Source organism: Rhea americana, unplaced genomic scaffold (assembly GCF_003343005.1).
Source record: "Rhea americana isolate MKP2758 unplaced genomic scaffold, rheAme1 scaffold_105, whole genome shotgun sequence".
Lineage (NCBI taxonomy): Eukaryota > Metazoa > Chordata > Aves > Rheiformes > Rheidae > Rhea > Rhea americana.
Genome location: NW_028185095.1, coordinates 517,621 through 540,376, shown reverse-complemented (window position 1 = coordinate 540,376; position 22,756 = coordinate 517,621). Strand labels below are relative to the sequence as shown.

The 22,756-nt window shown below is 39.5% G+C and overlaps 1 protein-coding gene across 1 annotated transcript in view; it reads right to left on the bottom strand.

The window, feature by feature from the left end:
- ARHGAP15 (Rho GTPase activating protein 15) overlaps window positions 1-22,756 on the bottom strand; it is a 309,324-nt gene that overhangs the window by 160,048 nt on the left and 126,520 nt on the right. The window contains exon 6 of the mRNA XM_085308369.1: window positions 968-1,066. Coding sequence (XP_085164495.1) covers window positions 968-1,066 — 99 coding nt within the window. The remainder of the gene's footprint in view (window positions 1-967; window positions 1,067-22,756) is intronic.

Here is a 22,756-nt window from a genome sequence, read left to right as displayed (position 1 = left end):
AAAAAAAAGTGTGCTGACTCTCCACGGAAAACTAGAAAACTCCACCCCAAACTCTTCTGTCGGATATCAATATCCGCACGTACCCAATGAAATGCACAATATGAAGACATACATCATCAGATCAAACTTTCCTTGGCTGATTATAGCCTAAGGGTAATATAATGTTTGCAGCTCTTTAAGGAAACAGTAGCCCTGTTCAAATTAACCCTTTCCCAGCCGCCGCAGAGACTTGCTCAGCCAGCTCTGTCAATTACAKTGTAGCAAAACCTCTGAAAAATGCAAGAAATGGGGATATTTTTCTCTCACCAGATTCTGCAGTGAACAAGGGAAGTCAGTGCCCTATAGAAATATGKTCTTGGATCAGGCAGAGATAGAAGGAAGACATTTGGAATTTATACTGAGAGTGGCAAAAAAAGAAAGAAAAAGCTACAGCTGAATCTGGTTTGGTAATTAAAAACTGTTTTAATAAAATGCAGCCCTGCTTACTTCTAGTAGAAAACCCCCAGCTTTCCTGGGAGAATAACAGCAATCAGTTACAAAGGAATATTATTTGCTAGTGTTATTCTTGTGAATAAGTAATACAAAAATTCATAAAAGACTCAAATGTATTAATAGTTCTATTGAAGATTATATACTGTAGGCTGCATAAAAAGAAAATGCAAAAATTCATTAGTTATTAAGTGCTTGTGTGCTTTTACAACCCTCAGTAAACCGATGTCCTTATTATTTCAGAGAAATAAATGCAGCATTCTGTTTTAAGACATGAATCAAATGGCATTTTAGTTGAACAACCTTGTTTATCTGACATTTTTAGATTTGCATGCATATTTATATATCCTTCAGATAAAGGACCGTCTAGCTAGCTGCTAGCTTCTGACTGTCTCAAACCTGTAGAGATGCCTGAGCAAATGAAGTTTAAATTGCTACATCTTAATTAATAAAGGTAACAGCCAAAACAAATACATACCAATCTGTCAATTGCATTTTTGATAGCGTGGAACCAATCCAATATGAGGAAGTCGATATCCGACTGCAGGAGGAACTCATTTCCCGACAGCGTGGTGATCTGGGGGAGGGAAGGGCAACGACAGGTGAGCAAAGCMCGCGGGCGGGCGGACGGTGCTCGCTCTGGTCCAGCAGGCACCGAACCGCTTCTCCTTCGCAGCAAGACTTATCTCCCGGGAAGGAGTTAAGGGAGGTCGCGACAAATAAGGTATTGCCGTAGCAAAGAAACGACCGAATACAAGCAGCGCAAAAATAATGATATCGTGACAAAAGTTCGGAAGAGCCGGGAGACCTGGAGTTAAGATAGGCAGCTCAGATGTAAATCACAGCACCCTGGAAAGAAATGAATGCGATGCGAGAATCAAYTGCAAACTTCCTGCTATTTTACTTTTCCCTTCTTGTTTTGATATTATTAGTAGTTATATAGTTGATTCTGCTATCGCTGAACTTATAGGTATGGGATATACCTTCAGACTCCACTTCCAGTCACTCTGGCACAATTAATAATACAACTGTTGTTCATATTAAAAATCACCATCAAAGATGGCTGTAGCAAAGTAATTAAGAGCCCATTTATCATGGAAAAAATCCCTAGTTTGTCTGAATTGAAGTCGATTTACATGTTTGACCTACTCCCTGGAAATATTTATCCAAAGAATACTCATTCCCCTGCCAACGCTGCTTCGCCGCCTAACAATATTTGGTGGAAACACGCAGGCATATCCYGTAGGCCTCAACTTCTGCGAAGTGCGGTGAGAATAATGATACATCACTTTATATATATGTAACTTTTACCATGGCAGGTCTCCAAGCATTTCATACGGCAGGCCCAAATCACCACTTCACAGCTGGCAGAACCGAGGCTGGGCAGCGCGCCGCCCCAAGGCTGCTCGGCGCAGTTATTTACGTAAAGCAAGGCACCTCCAGAGCTGCTCTTGCACTACACCTTCCCGTGCCAAGAGTTTTTACGGCAGCGCAAGAGAAACAACAGATACGTGCTGCCCACGTATTCCCCGCGTCGCCCTTTAAACTGAAATACTACCAGGAAAAGAAAAAACACAACAAAAGAAAAACCCGCAGACAAAACAGCTTAATGTTTTATTAATTGTTCTACAACCCTGCCGTTATTGAGGAAATGCCTGTGAGGACCGATTCCAAAGTCGTCAGCATTAAGGAAAATCCTGTCGGTACCGTTCCAGGGGAGACATCCGCCGCGCGAGCTACGGGGAGCGCGGGAACCGCGGCGGCGGCCGGGGACCCCGCTGCTCTGCACGCGGCCCCGCTCCCTTCCTTTTCGTGGCAAGGGCACCTCGTGTGGTTGCCATTATCTTTATCCAAAAAAAAAAAAAAAAAAAATCAAGTTCAGGTAACTAGCTGAACTGGATCAGATCTCCAGTTCTTCGCCCAGATTACACTGAAAGTTTTTGGGTCCTAAACGTATTACGTTATATCACAATTTATTAATATACGCATGCAGATATGAATTAGACTAAACACAGGGAACAATTCAATCTAAAGCCTCTCTTCCAGCATAAACAAATCATTATTAAAATTGTAAAAAGGAATAACATTTTCAAAGCAAGGGCAACATATATAATTAGATTTACTGTATTTTGAAGGCTTAAGAAGGACACAACATAGTTCAGTCTTCCGTTCAGTAAATTCAGGCTTTATTAAAATACAAGTATTCAGCACTGCATAAACATTTGTACTGTATGATATGCAAAAGAGATACTTCATTGCTAACAAGACCAAAGCAAAAATACATGTTGAAAGTTTCTTTGTCTGAATGTGTTATTTTGATAATCATATATTATCAGTGTTTTACGAGCAAATCTGTAAAAACAGATCATAGCATTGAGGGAAGAGAATTCATTTAAAATATACTTTCTGCAAGTTATAGTTCAAGTCCTTTTCTTTCTTTCTTTAGACTAATCTTCAGAGTAACTCGACGGTTTCAAGAAGACTGCTACTGCTCTCTACAGTTTAAATGCATCCACTCCTTAATTACAGTCAGTAATTGACTTTGTTCTGCTCCATTCCAGTCATTCACAGGAAAGCAGTTCCAAAGGCTTTGGCTGGTAAATCCCATTTAATGTGCAGGTTTCCTAGCCCACTTTTATATATTACCTCCTTAGGATTGCTGATAAATGGCTCTTGGAAGGGATTGCTAAACCATATTTGCACTTTGAACAATCGAATTTTCAACACCCTTGGGAAAAGACATCAGTAAAGAATGCTAGCTTTGACTAAACCTTGTGATTGAACAATTTATGATCACAGCCCTAAATGATGTATAACTAACCACAAGCATAAATTGTTCAATATTAAGGCGTTCTAACGCACCATTCCTGTATCAGGCATTGCTGAAATAAACACAGAGACTGGGGAAAAAATGAAAGACAAATCTGGGAAAAAAAAAAAAAAAAAGTTGTTCTCTAAGTGTAGAGCTGCCAGTCTCCACTCTGCCAGGTCCTTTATTTAAATATTTCCTGAAATCCCTCTCTTCGCACATCGTTTTTGCAAGGGCTACAGCCTAGAATTAACATTACCTTACTATGAAGAATTACGATGCTGGTGTCAACAACCCACAGCAACGACAACGGACATTAACCCTTCTGGTTTCAAAGGATTTGTCCTTTCGGTTGGTTATAGTAGAATCAGGATTCCAGGATTCTCCCTTTCTTACCACACTACCTTGGGAAAATCACTTAAAAAACTAGATCCTCTCACATGGTAGCTATTCAATGAACTATGGCACAGTCCTGCTGTTAAGCACTGATCGTCTGAAAACATCAGCTCATCCCAGGTAAATGTGTGTTAAATTCAATATATTGTTAGGCTGCCAACACAGCGTGTAAATGGTGGGCAGGTGGGGAGTGTGCAACGTTCTCTGTAATATTTTTGTCGTGGCTTATTAAAGATTTCTCTTGTCACCTTATAAAGCTGCAAATGGAGGGATGAGCTTCTTCTGCACATCACCACAATGCTGCACCAAGGCTATATTCAGCCAGATCCTATGTTATTAAACAAAAAGGGGAGAGTATATCTAACTAATACCATTACAATTTCATAATATATAAATATATCTTATGTCCTATTCAGGACCAGTAGTTCTAAAATTCCTACGATTAACATCTTCTTTCCCTGTGCTTAGTTGTACTTCAGGGCACGTTATGTGCCAAGTRCGGCTGCATTTCTCCAGATCTTCCTAAAGCTTTACAGATCAGCGAGATCACCTTTTAAAACACGTCTCATAGACTCCTGCCTTTTCCATGATACCTACATCAACAGAAAACAGAAGATCAGAGACAGAGGAGTGTCATGAAACAAGCCCACCTCCCCGGGCTTTTTGTCCGCGGTCTTCTTGCTAGCCTTGGCCTGGGAGCTGCTGCATCCGTGTGAGAAAGGCGTCCTTCGCGGCGCTCCTCTACCTCTTTACCAATAAGCGTTTCTATAGACATACTTGTTTCTCACGTCTGTTYTGGTTGCATAACAGGGATGGAGGCAATTTTAGCATTCCTCCTGATATGCACTCTACAGAGCTACGGGGCAGCGGGAGAAATTCACACAGCAAAACAAACATGCAAAGCCGTACCACTGATTCGCTCACTTCAAAGGGTACTTATGCATCTCTTGTGACCACAGCTATTATTTGCAGTGATGAACTATTTTCAGACAATGCCAAGCACAAACCTTAACACAGGAAGTGAAGGATCCTACGGGGAGAGGAGACTGCGGCGAAAACCTTCCGCAGTCCCTTCTCTGCAGTTACAGAGAGCGCAAGGAGCAGCTCGAAGAGCTACGTACGGCCCGCGCAGGGCTACCGGGAAACTGCCGTGCAGCTCTTATTTCAGCCAAATCCTGAAATAAGCCTTTGTTCAACTCCCTCTGACTGCAGGACATTCTGAAAAAAAAACGCTGGACCGCTGGGGTAGGTTATATGAAGCTTTACTTCGTGACACTTCTGGACCATGGAAACCCTACACAGACGCTAATCCACAGTGCAGAAAACCTACATTTTGATGTCACTTGGGACTCCCACAGCCTGTGGTGAACACTAAGTGATTTAAACTTGGATTGACAGATACCTCTGCGTGCAGAAATTCAATAAAATGTGTTCCTCTTGCTGCACTGTGCATTGGGCTTGCTGCCCTTGATATATGTAGAAAGGAAAAAAAAAGAAAAAGTGAGTCACTGGAGCATTTCTAGCTCAAAAGCTAACACTCTTCCCCCTTCCCACTGCTCCCTTCATCTAACCTTGCTCTCCTACAAGTTTTCTGTCTGAACATGTTAATGATCCTGATTCCCACAGTGAAGAGGATTCTCGGCTTTTCTTTGATTTTCCTCGGACACTTTTGCAGGACGGGATCCAGTCCCCCAGCCCACATAACAGGACCCTGGCAGCCACCACGGCTGGGCAGCAGAGGTGGCCAGAGGGTCACAGGGGTGGCTCCTGTGCAGGGCATCCATACGTAACGTTGTGCAACCTACGCACACGCAGGAGCTGTGAATTTAAACRTACGTATATGCCCCTCCACCAGGAAGGTTGGTAAAATGCTACAATTTAACATCCCCACAAAAAAGGAAAAGAAAAAGACTAGGAATTTTCTCTCCTTCTCTGTTTTAATGATCTTTTTTTTAAAAAAAAAATATTAGAATATAGTATAGTTTGAGAATAAATGCATTAACTGTAGACAGTCATACATCCACATCCATAGTAGAAGCAGAATTTAATTAAAGTTGGGAGCCACTATACTCCTTAGTGGTTTAATTAACTGACTTGAATTAAACAGGGACAGAGATATGTAAGTTTTTTAAAACATGTCAAAAGTCAAACTGCGTTTCTGGAAGTTGATCTCAAATTCTTTCTCACAGATAATCCAGTCTCTTGGACACGTTTATGCTGAATGAGTGAGCAGCAGAAAGGATAAAATAAAATATCTCTCTATGCTATAATGTAGCGAGCTAAAAGTAAGATTTTCAAGAAATGCAAATGTAAGAAAACAAAAGGATCAGTATTCAGYTGCATTATATCTATATTGCATCACACATCCATTATATAATTCAGCCTATGGAGATAGTCATGGTTATGCTGATAGCTAAATTGCTTAAAGGACTCTAAGATTTTTATGACTACCAGAAATCTCATTATCAAGCAGATTGTCTGTCTCATATTCCAGTCTGGCTTTACCAATCTAACAGTCCTTTGGATGTAGAGCAAAGTTAACACTGAAGTGAGGGGGAAATATCAGCTTGAAAGAAAAGGTCTTCAACCGATCTCTCCAAAAAAATGATATTTGTTAAAACATTTTGTGAGAAAGTATCTGCCTTGTGTTCCCAATGTTGCTAGATGTTAAGTAAATATATGCTGATTGCAAAAAAGTTGCTTTGGCAACTCTCTTATTAAAATGCATTTGTAACCCCCATCTGTCATGAAAGTTTTGAAAAGTTTGTTTACTTTGGATAGCCGCCTTATCCAGGGTTACCCCAGCATACAATGATAGCAGTCTTCAGAAGTTGTGTGAGGAACAAGCCACTGGGGATCCATTTTTGTTTTAATTGGCACACACAAACACTTTTCTGGTCTGTCAGAAAGATCAAGCTAATATGCATGGCGGGTGTTATATTCTCAGCTTTGGGGAGTAGTAAAGCTCCCTTTATTTAAGTAATTTAAATGATAGACTGCAAAAACTTTGCAAGTCAGAAAAATGTTTTATACTTTCTTTGGGAATATTTGTTTTAAGCAACAGAAAATGTTCTACATATCCAAAGATGTTGAACCTTATGTTATAATTACCCTGTTTCTTCTGACTCTGTAAAAATTACTGTGAAAATCAAGCATTGCAAAAAGGCAACAAATAGATCCTGCATTTTCACAACTTCCTCAGTATTAGCAATTGTAAGAGCAATTGCTGCCAGATGTTTACAAGATACGTCTTCAGTGTGTTACGGTATGACTGATCTGTTTGTCCTTTCTCTGGAAACTTTCATGGGTTTATCATATCAAAACAACCTGCTCGTATAAGTAATCTGCTTTTTAAAGGAGTTAACATAATGTTTGGGGTAAATACACAACTGGATCTGAAGTGGCTTTAACACTCTGAAGTCTGGGGTCAAACTTCCAAGAAAGAATGATTTTTTTTAATGAAATTGTACTGAAATAAATTTCTCCTGGTAAATTATTAGGACAGAATTCTTCAATAYAATATAATAACGAAATAATGAACTCTAGGTCTGTTAAAAAAAAAATCGGAGTGCAATGTTTCCCTTCTGCTGTGCAATCCCATTGAATTACATTAATATCAGGGAGGAGGGAATCAGGTCTTCTCTTTGCATTAGAGGGCAAATCTTTTCCCTTCCTTCCTGACCGTGAAGAATCTTGGATGCAGAATTTATTTTACTTTCTGTGGAAGATACCAGACCCACAGGAGGCCATGAGTTAAGCTGATTAGGCCTAGACAGGTCAAAACTCCTCAGCTGTCAAGAAAAGACGCTTCAGCTAAATACTGAGTCTAAATAGACCCCCGGASGGAGAAAGGTTCGGGGCTGTACCTGTGGGTAAAAGTGATGCTTTTACTTCTTTTGAAGGAATGGGTTGTCATTCTCCCTTTTTTTCATTCCCCATCCAAATCTTGTCTTTTCCTTCCCTTGAAAGTGTGAGAAGAAAACACATGTTGTTTGAGGGAAGGGAAAGGAGTGGAAAAGAAAGTGTTTTTTGCTAAATATTCCTTCAGAGGAGGGCGAGGAAATGAAAACAATGTTCCTAAATACATCTAGTTAAAAAACAAACCTCCAAGCAAAGTCAAGCTTTGAGGCCTGTAACAAAAGCAGTCTGGACTCTCCCAATAATTTTATGCCCATTTTTTTCCTTTTCCCGTGYGCAAGGCAGTTGCTGTGTCCCAGCTGAGCCAACCGAACCCCCCCACCCAAGCGACCAGAAGCAGATCAGAAAGAAGATCCACCAAGTGCATTGAGCATACACGATCATACTTTGCACCTAAAACACTCCAGAAGTCCTGTTCAGTCAGCATCTGGCTAATATATAGCTTTTGTCAGCCAAATACTCCTAGGCAGTTTGGATGTTAGCATTCCCAGATTATTTTTAATGTCGGTCGTCAAGTTTGGCCATTCAGATTGCCTTTTACCGCTTCTGGACTTGCTTTACTTTCTCCTTTTTGCTCTCTYCCTCCCCTTTTCCCATATGAAAGCCTCCCCCGCTCATCCTCCCAAAAAAGAAGGAACGCACGAGACAGCCAGAAGACGGCCCTTCGGGACGTCACGCCGCCCTCGCGCGCCCAGGCAGTCGCCCGAGCCTGGCGAAGCGAGAAAGAGGAGCCAAAATTGGCTCAAAACAGAGAAGCGCGCGCGAGAGTAATTAAGACCAGTCTGTGCRTAGTGGGAAGTTGGGAACAAACAATTTTGTCCACAGATGAAGACTAAAGGCAATGTCTAAATACCTACCGCACGCTACTTTTCTCCTTGGGGTAACATTTTATTGTTACTGCCTTTGCAAGCTGAAGCCATATATTACCCAGCCACATACGGAGATATTGGCAATAGTTTCTTAGAGAAGTCCCGTCTTTCTTAGTTCTACCAGCCAGGAAAGAGCTAGTGATGAATGGTCCTCCTGTCCAATTTTATAYGCACGTTATCACACTTTATGATATATGTGAGTGAGATTCAACATGATAAGTCCTTGTAACAAACAAAAAAAAGCAAAAGGAGAATGTATGTTCTACATTCAGTATAGTCAAAGATATATGTTTAAAATATATGTTATGTGTAAAGATTTCATTCTGTTGCCTCTTATTTTAGCCAGAAATTTATTCATCAGTAGCAGAGCATTTTACAGCTACATCATTTGCAAGCAGAAGCCGGCACTGGTTTTGAGTATTTCATTTACTGACACGTCTCCTATTAATAAGTGCTGAGATTGCACAATAAGAAAAAGAGATGTTGTTATAAGTATCTTTATACTTATCGTAACGTGTTTGGCCATGATTATAAGTGTTTATAAAACATTTAAGAATCGTTCCTTGTCTACTTACACTAATGAGAACACCTGTTAACTTTAGAGCCGCGCAGACTTATTTGCATTGAATTCAGGTTTTTGCATACTGTACATCACTTTTTGAAACAATTAGATGTTTACAGAGAAATATAGCTAAAAGAAGAACAGCAGCTTGAATGCCTTCAAGCCCAAGTCAATGCTAATCCTGGTTTGAGTGAAAAGCAAAAATCTGCTGAATTATAATACTGACACAAATTCAGTTAGCAGTGAACAAAGGTGTACCTGCAAATCCTCTGATAGCAGATGTTACTTGTGGGGATTGATAACTGCTGTTGAATAAAGCATCTCTTAGAGATGAAACAGCACTACTGAATGGGATTTCTCATTCTTGTATTTATCAGGTTCTTCTCATCTGGATCTTTTCTTTTTTCTTTTTCTCTCTGACTCAGAACCTTTCTATATACTGTGTATTCGGAATGTGTGGTCATCCTTCCAAAATAGCTGTTTGCATTATTTCATCAACTTGCCAAAAGCCAACACAACAACACAAGAATCCTCCTACTGCTAGAGATCCAAAACACCATCTCTGCCACAGAGCTTTTCTGGCCTGGGGCGAGGAGGCAGGAGGTCTCTTTCTGTAACAACRGGTCTACTGAACGGTAAGTGTAATATCCTGCTGCTACACAACCATGCCAGCTATTGTTTAATAACAATGTAAAACATCAAAGTTGGTCCATGATATGCACATATACTCTGCCAGCTGTGTCAAGTGCCCAAGTGTTGCAGGCAGGAAAATATAACGGTTATCATCTCCCCTCGCACGCAGGGAGCAAACAATGCATGCACAACATCTCTGGTTTTCCTCTTTCCATCTCTATTTGTACAAAAACATTAGGAAAAGTCACACGTGGTTAAAAATGATTGGAACGAGGCTATTTTATCCAGTTCAGAAAATAAACACTTCTGACTATAGAAACTGCAAATATTTCCATGACATATTTTTTATGTAATATTTTAGTAAGAATGATACTGCGGTGGTGTACGATAAACCCATTGCTGTCACCAAGCAGAGCTCTAYAGCTTTTGAAGATTCAGAGTCTTGTAAGAAAAGTTTCAAAGGTAATACCATACATACTGTATTTATAGTACTTAACTAAGCATTAAAGAATATGGATATTTCAAAAACGGTTCATAAATGGTTTATGGACTACGAACATCTCTAAAATTTCTGTGATTTGGAAAGTCAAAACATATTGTATAATAAGCAGAATCACAGTCTAGATAGGATGGAAACATTCAAAGAAAAACCATCTTCTAATTTTACTACTCTTGTAATCCAGAAAATGGACATTTGCATATCTCAGTACTCTAGTGATAGTTTCAAACCAGTTTTCAAGTGTTAGAGGGTTGGGTTTTGGTTTTTTTTTTTTTAGATCTTCTGGAACTGCACTGACTGCACTGAAAAGCATTGGCCTTTAAATTTATACATAACTCTAACTAACAGGGTAGTAATGGCATAAGGTTACTCCAAATGTTATTTAAGAATATCACATAATCAAAATCTCACATTATTAYTTCACAGTAGGTGTCTAAGGAGAGCTTTTCCGGAAAAAGAGATATAACTCACTGAATTTCTTACACTAACTGAATTTAGTTAGCTAGCATAACTGGGTGAATAACTGCTCAAATGTCTGACTATGTAGCTCAGAGAAAAGCAAAAGTTACAYTGCACATCAGTTGTGCCATGTTTTAATTTTTAAATGGAAATTAGAAAAGATATAACAAGAAATGCTACATCTTGATAGATCTGTGTGACTGGTATGCATGAAGCTGAAAGGCAAGTAAATTATTTTAAAAATGTGTATAATTTTCAAAAGTATCTGAAGTTCCTGAATCATATAGGCTTTTTTCATGTATTACTATGTAATGTACACTTTGACATCTGTCAGTCAAGCTTCTGGCTACCACACTGTATAGCACAACCGGACAATCTGGAGGGATGCGCCACAATGTGATGTGGCATGCAGAAAAATTGGAAAACTCTATTTTTCRGAAATAAAAATCACACCTTCTAGTTTTAAATAGAGAGAATGATTGCAAAATATTTGGCTATCAAGACTGTGAAGATTGAGGTTGGATAATCAATAACGTTTGTGGTTGAATTACCCACTGATAACAAGTAATTTCCTGCTATTCGTGAGGGGAATTGGGAAGTGGTTTTGGGGAATTTGGCAGACTCTCTCCCTCTTTCCTAAATATGCTGTGTCTGAAAGCCTGATATTCTTTTTTATTACAAGCTTTGGGATGATGCAATATATCTGAATGTAGGTTTGGGGTGACAGCTCTTTTGGGAACTTAGGAATCTAAATATAAGAGGAGCTAAAAATATGGAAAATTATCAGGCAGAGAAATGGTTGGATATTTGGGTTTTTAGTCCTACAYACTGTAACCACAGGACCGTATTTATCTGGAGCCTGTAACCCCACGATTGTTGCTCCACTTATTGTCACTAACAAATGTACACTACATACGACAGGAAAATAAAGAGAAAGTTCTAAAACGCATTATGGCCTCCTTGTCCAAAGATGTCATCGTCGCATCTTAATTCAAGCACTACGTATGTGCCGGGAGACTCGTCCTTACCCAACAACAGAAACCACGGATACAGAACGGCTATTAACAGAGTACCCCTCTGCAGACCCCTCTGCAGACCCCTTTCCCTTCCTTTCCTACCAAGTTATTACAGATACTAGATACAGTATCGCTCTCGTCGAAGCGAACGGCATCTGACAGCTAAAAACCAACATCCCATCCATATGTACTTTCAAGTGCCAGAAAAAAATGGAAAGTCTTAAGGAAACTGGAATTTTGGATTTCAGTTTCTGAGAAGTGTTGTGTTACCATGTATTACAATCCCACCCATGACCTAAGCCTCACTCTGTTCTCCTGCCACTAAAATAATTAAGAATATTATCAGATTCTTGGGCCTGATGAACRAAACCAAGTTACTTCCTAGTGATTTGGGGCACTTATTCATTAAACCAGAGCTGGAAGAGCTGACTCTCTCCCTATTACTCATGTCTGCGAGCGGAGATGAGCGAGTTTGAACTATAAACAGAACCAATTACATTAACATTTCCAAATACTTTCAAGAATAAGACTAAAAGCTCTTGTTTGTTTTGCAAAACCATGATCCACTATGCTAATAAGTCTAAAATTTGATTAAAAGAAAAGCATTCAAAGCAGAACCTGGCAGCAGAGCTTCTTATGTGCGTTTCTTTCATCTCCCGCACTACGGCAGCCCTCATTCAGCAAGGTATTTCATTAAGCARCACGCAACTTTCGGAGGACAAGTACTTGCACTGTTTCCAGTCACAGGACCGAGAGGAGCAAATCAGTCAGGAGCAAAAATAGCACGAAAGTTATATTTATTCACAGAGTGAATATTTTAGGGAACAAAAGATCTGTTAGCGACAGTAAGAGCGGTATGTAGATTAACACAAGCACCAAAGTTGACTATCACTCACAAGCCCACTAGCAAAAGAAAGCGATATCATCTACCGAGCGAAGAGAATAGCTCATCAGAGAGCCAGAAAAAAACCTATCCCCTCACTCCTATAAACAAACCCAAATCTCTACCCATTGGTACCTACCTGAAAAACATAGTATTAGAAAAGGAATGTGATTTTCTTTTACCTTTGGCTATATGATCAAAACACAACCAGATCAGCTTGAGAAACTGAGAAAAAAAGTAGTACGCATGCGTGAAATTAGAACCAGGGTCTTCAGTTCTTGGGTCTTCAGTTGCCAGCATTCCCAATAAGTCACTCATTTCCTTCTGGGAATGAATGGACTGGCTCCATGTCACAGCCAWGCTGATAATATCTAGATAAACTGTGAGAAGTCAATCACTTAGAGGATGACCTTGCAAAAAATTAAGCTGTACTAGATATCGCCAGAACTTGAGGATCAAAACAAAAATAATTTTGCAGGTGTTTTGAAATTCAATTACACCGTCTCATCTCTTATTGAAATGCAAACACACATAGACTGAAACGCAGTGATGTAATGCACAGAAATATACCGTATCTAAATAAAATAGTGAGAGACACTGAAGYGGGAACATGTTTATCAGAAAAAAAAATAAACAAAAAAGAGCACTGATATCTATATTATTCAGGAAAGCTGCCTGGATCAAAGGAGAAAACAGGATCTCAGTTTCACGCTTAAATCTGAATGATAACTCATTCCCGTTTTTCACTGCTTTTGCTCGATGACGGTGTCAGTCACCTCACTATTGGAATGCATTACAGAAATTAGCAACCAAGAAAGCAAATCRCAATTATTTCCTATTTTTGAACTGGTCTGCTTGGCTGTTTGCTCTGCTTCCCGTGCGCTACATCCGAAGACCAGCCGACACGGAGCCAGAGAGACAGGGAACCTTGCGAATTTTCCCAATGTATCAGACTTACAGAAACACCTGTGCTAAATAACTTTGTGCTGAGCTACTGTGAAAAGCTGCCGTGTTAAATAGCAATCACAGTTTCTTATTTTTCACCGAGTTGGTTAGCCTTCCACTAGAGCTCTCCAAGCTGTCATGCTGAACACGGAGGGCACCTCTTTTAATCTTTTTGTCTTTATTTACATTGTTAAAGTCATGGATTCCTCCGGTGAGCCTGGAGTATATCTTTGTTTCTACRTTTTTATCAATATAATGGGAGCTCAGCAAAAAGTTTTTAAAAAATCTTGTTTATAAATGCCTTTCGTTTCTGAATTGAAAGCATTTATTCGCTGATCACTGTTGGAAGACGAGAGAGGTTGAGGAAAATCCTCTAAGGCGTTTGATTTGCCACAGGTCTAAAAAAGGTTATTTCTCTGCTTTAAAAAGATCCCAAATACTATACGGGAAGACAAAAGTATTGTAAAATTAAATAAACCTAGAATGTCTGTGCAAGTCTATGTTTTATTAGGGACTGTAGCCTTTGCTTGATGTGAGAAAAAACACCGATTTTCACTTTGGAGGGAAAAAAAAAAAAAAAAGGAAGGAAGCTCTAAAATCTACTCAAGCACTTTCAAAAAGTGTGTTTTTCACATGTGCAGAGCCAGAAAGAGATTTTTAAGTGTGTTAATAATTAGATGGAAAACTTGTTCAAACTAATCATCGGCTCTGCTAGGGAGGCAAGCTGCGGACGGGCAGGGGAGGCTGCAGCGAGGTTTCTCTGAGGACTACTTGCCTTTGCCCTTTTCCCGTGCTGGTAAAAGCACGTGCCACCACTTATTTACAACACCTCCACTATCAAAATGGTTTCGCCGTGTGCATCTTTAACCCCTTTACACGTGYTTTCGACGTGCACAAACCACTCCACGCTTCCTTAAGAGCGACAGTCGAGCGCGCCAGCCAACACAAGGTGCAGAAGAGTGGGAATAGAGCTATTGCTAATAACGGTTAATCATCAGTGAAGTTTATATCAGACTGTAGATGTGTTTATATACAATACTATATAGCTAGAGCTAACCTAAAAAAAGMATATGCGTAGCCAAACCTTTTGGAACCGGGGAAAAAACAAACAAAAAGTTGGTGGGAATTGACTTGACAAGCCACTATTTTGTTCAAAATTTCAAATATTTCAAACACTTAAATTTTCACCAAATAGATTGCAGTCAGAAGAGCGCAGTGCATGGTGTTTAAATTAGACTTCCACAACGTTTTGTGGCAATACAGTGTTTTACGGCAGCGACTGCAAAACACACCAGCAGCACCACTGTAAACTTCGAAACATTTCAAAGCCTATCAAGCACCAACTGTGTTGCCAGTATAGTTTTAAGCACAATATAGCAGGCTTAAATTATGCAAGCAATCATTTCGCACACAAGTAGTCCCAATTTTTCCAGATGGGGGCTGTATCTGTGATTAAGAATCGCAGGATAGGATACTCTAAAAATATAAAATAGTACTTTCCGTGCAAAGAGGGTAACAAAGCCCAGAATCCCGCTTAGGCAGGTTGCCCCGTGTTGTCGTGATTCTTATTTTCTACCTATATGAAGAATGCTTCGAATCCATAATTCATATAAGGATAAATTGAGACTTTCAGTGTTTTTCTCGCACTATAAGAAGCCTATTGTGAATGGCCCCAGGGCAACTTCCCCCAGCCAGGTAATTTAAAAAGCAGAAAAGATAGGCAGATACGTTATTTTCAACAAGGTCCCAAGGTGGCTTTCAATTAAGAAAAACAATTGACTGATGTTTCTCTGTTTGCTGCCAGGAAGCTCCATGTAGTGTTTCTAGAGCTTTTTCTCCACTCTACCCAACATGTGGGCTCAGTGTCAAGCTGTGAGTTTGTAAATCTTTTTCAGCACTTATCAGAGCTCAACATGAATTATGGTATTGCCAAATCTGCTTTATGCAGCTTTTTTTTTACACTACGAGAAAATGTACAATTTTATGGTCAAAAAGAAAAGTCTACCTAATTTCAATAGGAAAATACAGCTAGCTGGGATTGAACCCCCTGAAAAAAAAAAAAAAAAGAAAAAAAAACCTGCCCTGTAATCCGGGGTCCTTACTGCCTTCAAACTTTGCAAACTTCTGAGCTGCCGAGTTGCGCGTGGCGCCTATTGTTTCCCTCGGTACCGTTATTGCTAAGACAGCGGATTTTATTAACTTAGTACAGGTCCGCCAATCACCGCTACTTTCGTAGACGATCCTTCTCAAAACGTGTGCTAACCTGCAGTAAAATAACAACGTACCTCCCTCCGCGTTGCGGAGCGCTTACCGGCCCCTTTGTTGAGGGCTGATACACTTYGTGCGTACGCGTGCGCGTGTGGATTAATACCGTTATAATAATTTTATATGGCAGGCAAAAATATAATGAAAATGATAATTTGCCAAAAAGACTTAAAAAACACTGAGGTGTTACCTATCAAAAGTTCTCCTTCTGTCTATGATACAGCACAGATTGCAATCGTGACAGTAAATCTGGTGCTATTGTTAATGCCATGGCACTTTGGTTTTTGGCTTGCTTCAGTCCAATCTGTGACATGCTTGTGAATATCTTTCTTCTGTTCTGTCTGTATGGCATATGGATTTCTGGGATACAACGTCAGACCTATCCACATAACAAGTGTTCAGAGCACCTTATCATTTTAAAAAGCCAATTACTCAAAAAGACAAATGTGAAATGTTTCACATTTAATGATGAGCAAATCTGCAAAACAAATGCAATTTTGCTTCATTTGAAAAAGTTTAGTTTAACTGTAAATATTGCAATGGAGTCCCTAGCAATACACACCATGGGTAGGGACAGGCTCATTTTATGCATATTGTACATCATCACTGTCACTTAAATCAGCAAGATTCTCCATGCTAAGTTGTTTTAAATAAATAGAAAGAAATGAGATACAAAAGACTGAAATATATGCTTCTGAGTAGACTGCAAAAATGTCACTGCTAACACTGAGCATTGGACACTTAAAAAAAAAATATTTTGAAAGTCTCACCCAAAAAAATGAAAACTGCATATGTCTACAGAGGTAAAGGTCAGTAATGAAACAATTAACAGCAAAAATACCAATCCATTTCTTAGAAATATTTGTCAATATATAAAGAATGTTTTGTGCTGCACATAAGTGCTCAATTAATCCTGGATTAGTGGCCGTATGTCATATTACCAGACTGAAACGATGTCAGCTGAGGAACTTAAATACACACAGGTTCAAAGCAAGATTTCCTAGAGACTTCAGGAGTGCAGAAATTGCTACTTTCTGGTGCAGTACTAATAGAGCTCATGATTCAATGAGATACTTAAGAATTTGCATAATATATATATGCTGTACCACTGAGGTCAAAATGCAGTACGGTCAATTTTTTTTTTTTTTTTTTTTTGAAAAAGGATAGCATATATGTATATATTTATACCATCGCGTGTACAAAATAAATATGCACACATATACTAGCCATTACTAAAGATTTTATTGATTTAATGATTGTCAGTGTTATCTGAATTGTAGGAGCTGAGTACCAGAGACGAAATTAAAGTGATTATTGTGAATGCAGGAGCATATTGGGCTAAAAGCTGCTGATGTTACTAAGACTAGGAGAACAGAGATATTAGTGGGAGCACTTGACTGAGGAAGGCAAATGGATTTATGTACAATATTTAAAATATACGTGTAACATGTAAACAGAGTTTAATACTGAAGATTTTTGTGACCAATTTCATTTAAAAACCCCTCTTTCTGAATTGTGCACATTGGTAACAGAATACTATATAGCATGGGAAACTGAATGCAGCTGGCACTGGTAATTTTAGAAGAAACTAATCTTGATATTTATAACATCATGTAGCAAGCGGAACAGTTTTACCAGGCTTGGAATGCTGAAATACAGAAAAGTTCACCTTTCAGCTATTGTGCTTTAGTTCTGTACTGCAAAAATCAGTCATCAGTTGTCGCAAGGCAAATATTAAGAAAGTTTATTATGCTATATAGCCACCGAGGTACCTTTTTTAAACTGCCTATACATGTATTGTATTTTATAATAAATTTTTGTAATCCAGCTCAGGGACTTAATATATACAGCTGAAAAATCAGTTCATAAATTACACTTAGCAAGACAGAATATATGCTGAGCTTTAGTGTTAGATAAGAACCTTATTTTAAATAAATTCCTTTTATTTTTATTTTTTTATTTCTAAGCAGTTCTGATTTAGGGTTTGATGTTTTTTTACCTGTAGAATGGCAGTTGTAATGAACTAATAACAAATGCATAAAAAAGAGAGTATTTTACCCTTAATCCTGGAAACAGCTGTAAAAATAGTTCCCCAAATATTTTTTGCTATTGCTGCACAATAATAAGCATAAGTGTACATATAAACCTGAAAGAGAATGCAATTTACTTCACAATTTCATTATGGTACTTAATTTTTACAATTTCGGATTGTAAGGGTAAAACAAACATTCATAAAGCATAATAGACCAAATCATTTCATAAATTGAGCCATATAATGTGTTTAACTCAAAGTGATTTACTTCAGAGGTTAATTTTTACCAGTATCTTTAATGTTCAGGAGTAATGAAGATATAGGAACATATGATTTAAAAATGTAAAACTTAAATAAATTTGGAGATTTTAATTTGCAGGGGATTGGACAAATGTTTTGCCTGGTTTTACAGTATGTGTTTTTGTTTTCTGCTTCTCCCTTGCACACCCACTCACTAACTTTAGTACTGAGTTTCAGGTTTGAATGAAGTGAAAAGCTCAATGGATAATTATCAAAGTAATTACATTTCTCCCACTTTCACCCCAGAACCAAATAAAACCGTGAGCTTTTCCTGCTTTCCACAGACCCCCATGAATCAACAACATCCACCTGAAGTCACCAAAGAGCAGAGCTGAATCTTTCAGCAGAGTTTTCAGCTGAGTTTTGAATTGCACAAACACAACTTGAAAGCAAGCAAATTTTTCTAGAGTTTTGGATCCCGATGTCAAAATTTCACCCAACCCAGTTAATGYAAAATCTGTTTATGCGCATTATCTTCCCCAGAATTACAAAAAGGAATGTCAGTAATAATCAAATRAGTGTGCTGAATTAAAATCAGAAATAGCTGTCTCTAGCAAACTGATCCGTACAAAAGCGTCGGCGTTAGATTTGCAGGCTGGGTTTTGTGCAACAGAATGAGGAGCTCAGACGGGAGAAAACAGCTACCCACYGCAGCACTTTCACCCCGTTAATCTCACATGTGCCGTGCCACGGCTTTCTTGCTGTTTTATTTTTAACCTCTGCTACCTTGTGGGAAGCGGGCTATTCGGCGGATGCTCGGAAGCAAAGCTCCGATTTTACAGACGGATGTAAAGCGCTGTTAAATGAGAGCTTTAAGAAGGACTTTTTCAATGTACTTTGAGCTTAATCTGAAGTGGTTTAATCACAGCTTGTGCACATCTTCTTAAAAATTGTTATAAGGAGGGGAGAAGTAATAATCATGTAGGAAATCATCACGACAGCTGCTGGTTCCCATGATCCCGTTTACGCTTTTAACATCATTAATGAAAACCTATCTGGGCAATACCTGTGTCAGGAAGGTGTCAGGTGGTCATTTGGCAAGACGGAATAGGAGGGAATCAGACCAGCATTTTGAAAATGGCTCACTTTTCTTTTTCCTTTTTTGTGTGTGGGTTTTTTTTTTCCTTTTCTTTCTTTTTTTTTTTTTGCACCTGTTATTCTAAAATTTCTTTCAGTTACATTTCAAAACACTACAGTTGGGATCTCCTTGCCAACCTGAGATGGCATAAGCCTGGGTAACAGAACAAAATGTGAGAAGGTCCTTCTGTCTTTAACGCCTGTTCACCAATGAATCAGCCTCCAATTAATCTGTTTCTTCAGTAGGAGTTTAATAAAAGTCAAGCACACACATGTTCAGTCTTGTTTAGTATTAAAGCTGTGTTAACATTATCTGCCTAGCCAGGTCAAAAATCTTATATAATTAAATGCCAGAAACCATTTCAGAATTTTAAGGGCTTTGCAATTTTCTGTAAGTAATTGATTATGCGAGGCAGGGTAGTTTAAATTTAAAACAGGATAGTGATGAGTGTGATGTCACTTTTCATTACATTTTTCAGAAAAGTTTGTTTCATGGCCAAACTACACATAAAACCTAACTTATTAGATTTGCTATTTTGCATTTTTATGAACTGGGAAAAAAAAATCAGCAACCCAGATTCTCTTTCCACATCATGAAATATAAACTGAGTAGGTTGTGCACATCCCAGATTTCTACACTGTCAGTCAGGCTATCTGCCGTAATTGCAGAGYGGGTTTTGCCCTACTCAGCTGTGCCTCAAACTTGGTTTGGAAAAGCAAAGTATTACGATTTCATTATAATATAATACTCCCTTGGGGAACTGAGCAGAGAGTAGAAGCCACTAGGCCACACAAAGAGTTAAATAACGATGGTCTTTCTTAGAGTCAGAACGATAAACACAGCTAAATATAGGCAATCGGCAGGTTTCACTCCAAAATATGCGAGAAAAGTCCAATCTCAGATAAGCACAAGCTCTCTATATTGATTAAAGTTCAGCTTTTCTCAGTTCAAACCTGCTTATGATTTCAGATTTACAAAAAAAGAAAAAAAAAAAGGTCGAGAGAGAAAGGAAAACAGAAAAAAAGTTATTACGGACGTGTTAACTGCAAAATAAGAAGATTTTATGAAAGGTCTGATCACAGCTAAAAGTCCCTCTACAGGGAAAACCTATTCGTCGTATCCCAGTTCGTAGCACCAAGGACGCTGTTTCCAAGATTAACTCCCTTGCTACTCCCACCAGCCGCTGTATTGCATCCTCTGCCCCTTCCTAGACAGGAGAGATCTCTTCAGCTGTTYGCTTCTCCCTTTTTATTCCTTCCCTTCCCATGGGTGAAAAGCAGATGTACCTAGGGCCACTGCAGAGACACCTCTTCATATATGGTATATTCCAACGATACAACATAATGCATAGCATATATAGCAACTTATAACAACACGGAGCCTTTGGTATCCAGGTTTCTCAGCCCGTGCCCGTAATGACATCCAGAGCAGGAATTAGAAAAGGCTTAGAGAGAAAAATACAAAGAAGGTCTTAGATTGAGATGTCATCACTCCAAGGTAGAAGGACAAAGAGAAGATTAAGCACATACGTTTGAATACAAGATTAGTCCATAACATTGAAGTTGAGCACTTCCATAAGGCTTAAGGCAGAGTAAAAAGTACAAGAAAAGAGAGAAAAAAAGAGCATCATAATTTTGTGGTACACAGTGAGAAAAAAAATTAAAAATAGAGCTACAGAAATCTAGGGATGCTTATAGCAATGGAGGACAGCCAGCTTTGGATAAACAAAGGGAATTATGGAAGTGGCTCAGTAAAAATAGGTCAATTATACAAATAAGTAGAAATTAATAATGATTTAACAAGCCAGTATACTGTACTCCATATAGCACCATGATCATTAACTTGGTGAATGGGTGCTAATGGGACTGAAGCAAAGCAATGTATAAAAAGTCAAATCAATACAACAGGAACAGAGCAGTATGCAAGTAGAAATAAAGCCGATATAAAACAATACTCTTTTCGGTACAGTTACTGTATAAAATAAAATCGATCAATATACAGGTAAATGAACAAATAGTGCAGTCACAGTAGATTGAAATGAGGGCAGGTATCTGTTTAGCAAAACATATAAACCGGTTCATTCATTCTGCCAATAGGGTCAGATTACCCGAGTAATGCACAGAACTGAAAAATAAAATGCTGCACCAGGACAGCAAACAATAACACAAAAATGTCAAAGAAATATAAAAACAGAGAGAAGCACCCCTGCATTCTCTTTTATCCTGGCAAGCTTACACTCAGTGACTTTAAAATACRCAAAATTCTGTTACTTTTTATTAAAAACATGATTAGACCAATAATTTTCAGTTCCTACGACACGGACATCTGGCAGTCATGGCTAATAGAAAAAAAGGCAGATGTCAAAGAACTTTAATTATGACCTCAGACCTCCTAATATTGTGTTATTTGGTTTATACAAACAGAAAACGAAGTACAGCAGTTCTGAGATGTGAGCAAATGAGACCATTGAACATATTGTTTCTGTATCAGGTATTACTCATTCATACACCTAGACTCCCTTCTTATTTACTTACATAAGACACTGGGAAAACCGTTCCTTTGAAAYATCCAGATTAAAGGCACACTGTAATTTTTGCCACTTCCATATTTTCCTCTGTTTGTTTTGTTGAACGCCATAAGCCATTTTTCAGATTGCTTTAAAATGAAAAGTTTGCAAATAAGTCACTTATTTTTAAAATACGCACCGTTAAAAATTAACATAACCGTTGTAAGAAGGCTACGCTAATCGGGTGTCGCGTCTGCTGCGTGGCTGACACCAGGACATCTGGAGTTCTGGGCAGTGCTTTCCCTCCGTCGCTATGTGAACTTTACTTTAGGATTAGGACAAACTGGCGGCTTCATAAATGTCTACGCTGTCCTTCAGAGAGCAGCATCCTCGGCTGCGGTGGTGGAAAGCTGCCGTTCCAAGGCACGTTTTAAGGAGGGGGAAAGAAACTCTGTCTTTTCCCCATGCTGCAACTCTAGCTTTCAAACCGCGCGCCTTCTTCTTGGCCAACGCTGCGTGCCGCCCGCGCAAGCACGAGCATCACCGCCACCGTCCCTSCCTGAGGGGAACCAAAGGAGTTGACCCAACCGCACCAAGTAGCCGTAGCAGCTCCCGCGCTCTGAAGAYGTTTGCACCGGCTCTTCAAGGGTCTCGGCCAACAGCAACCGCTTTCGCAGTCGCCCCCGGACACGGCCCCGCCGCCCGCGCTAAACGCATCGGGRCGCGCCGCGCGGCCTCGGCCAGCGAAGGCGCTCCGAGACGCCACCGTGACCTCCTCCACCGCGGTCCTACCTAGCGCAAGCAGCACGCGGGAGCGCGTCGGCGACGGTAACATATTTCACGGCGGTTAATTATCCTGATTTATCCCAAGAAACTAGGTTTTAGGCTGTAATCTGTGAGGAAATCTGCTGTTCTCGTCCTAAATCCTTTCCTCAGCCTGGTGATTATCAACTACATTTTTGCGCAGGAGGGAATTAATGCCACGTAGCGCCTAAGCAGCTTTGAGGCGGGAAGGCCCAGACCCGTGATAACTTTTGCGCGGGGTCCTGATGGCGGGAGAGCGCGGGCGCCGGCGGCCGCCCGGCCCGGCCCGGCCC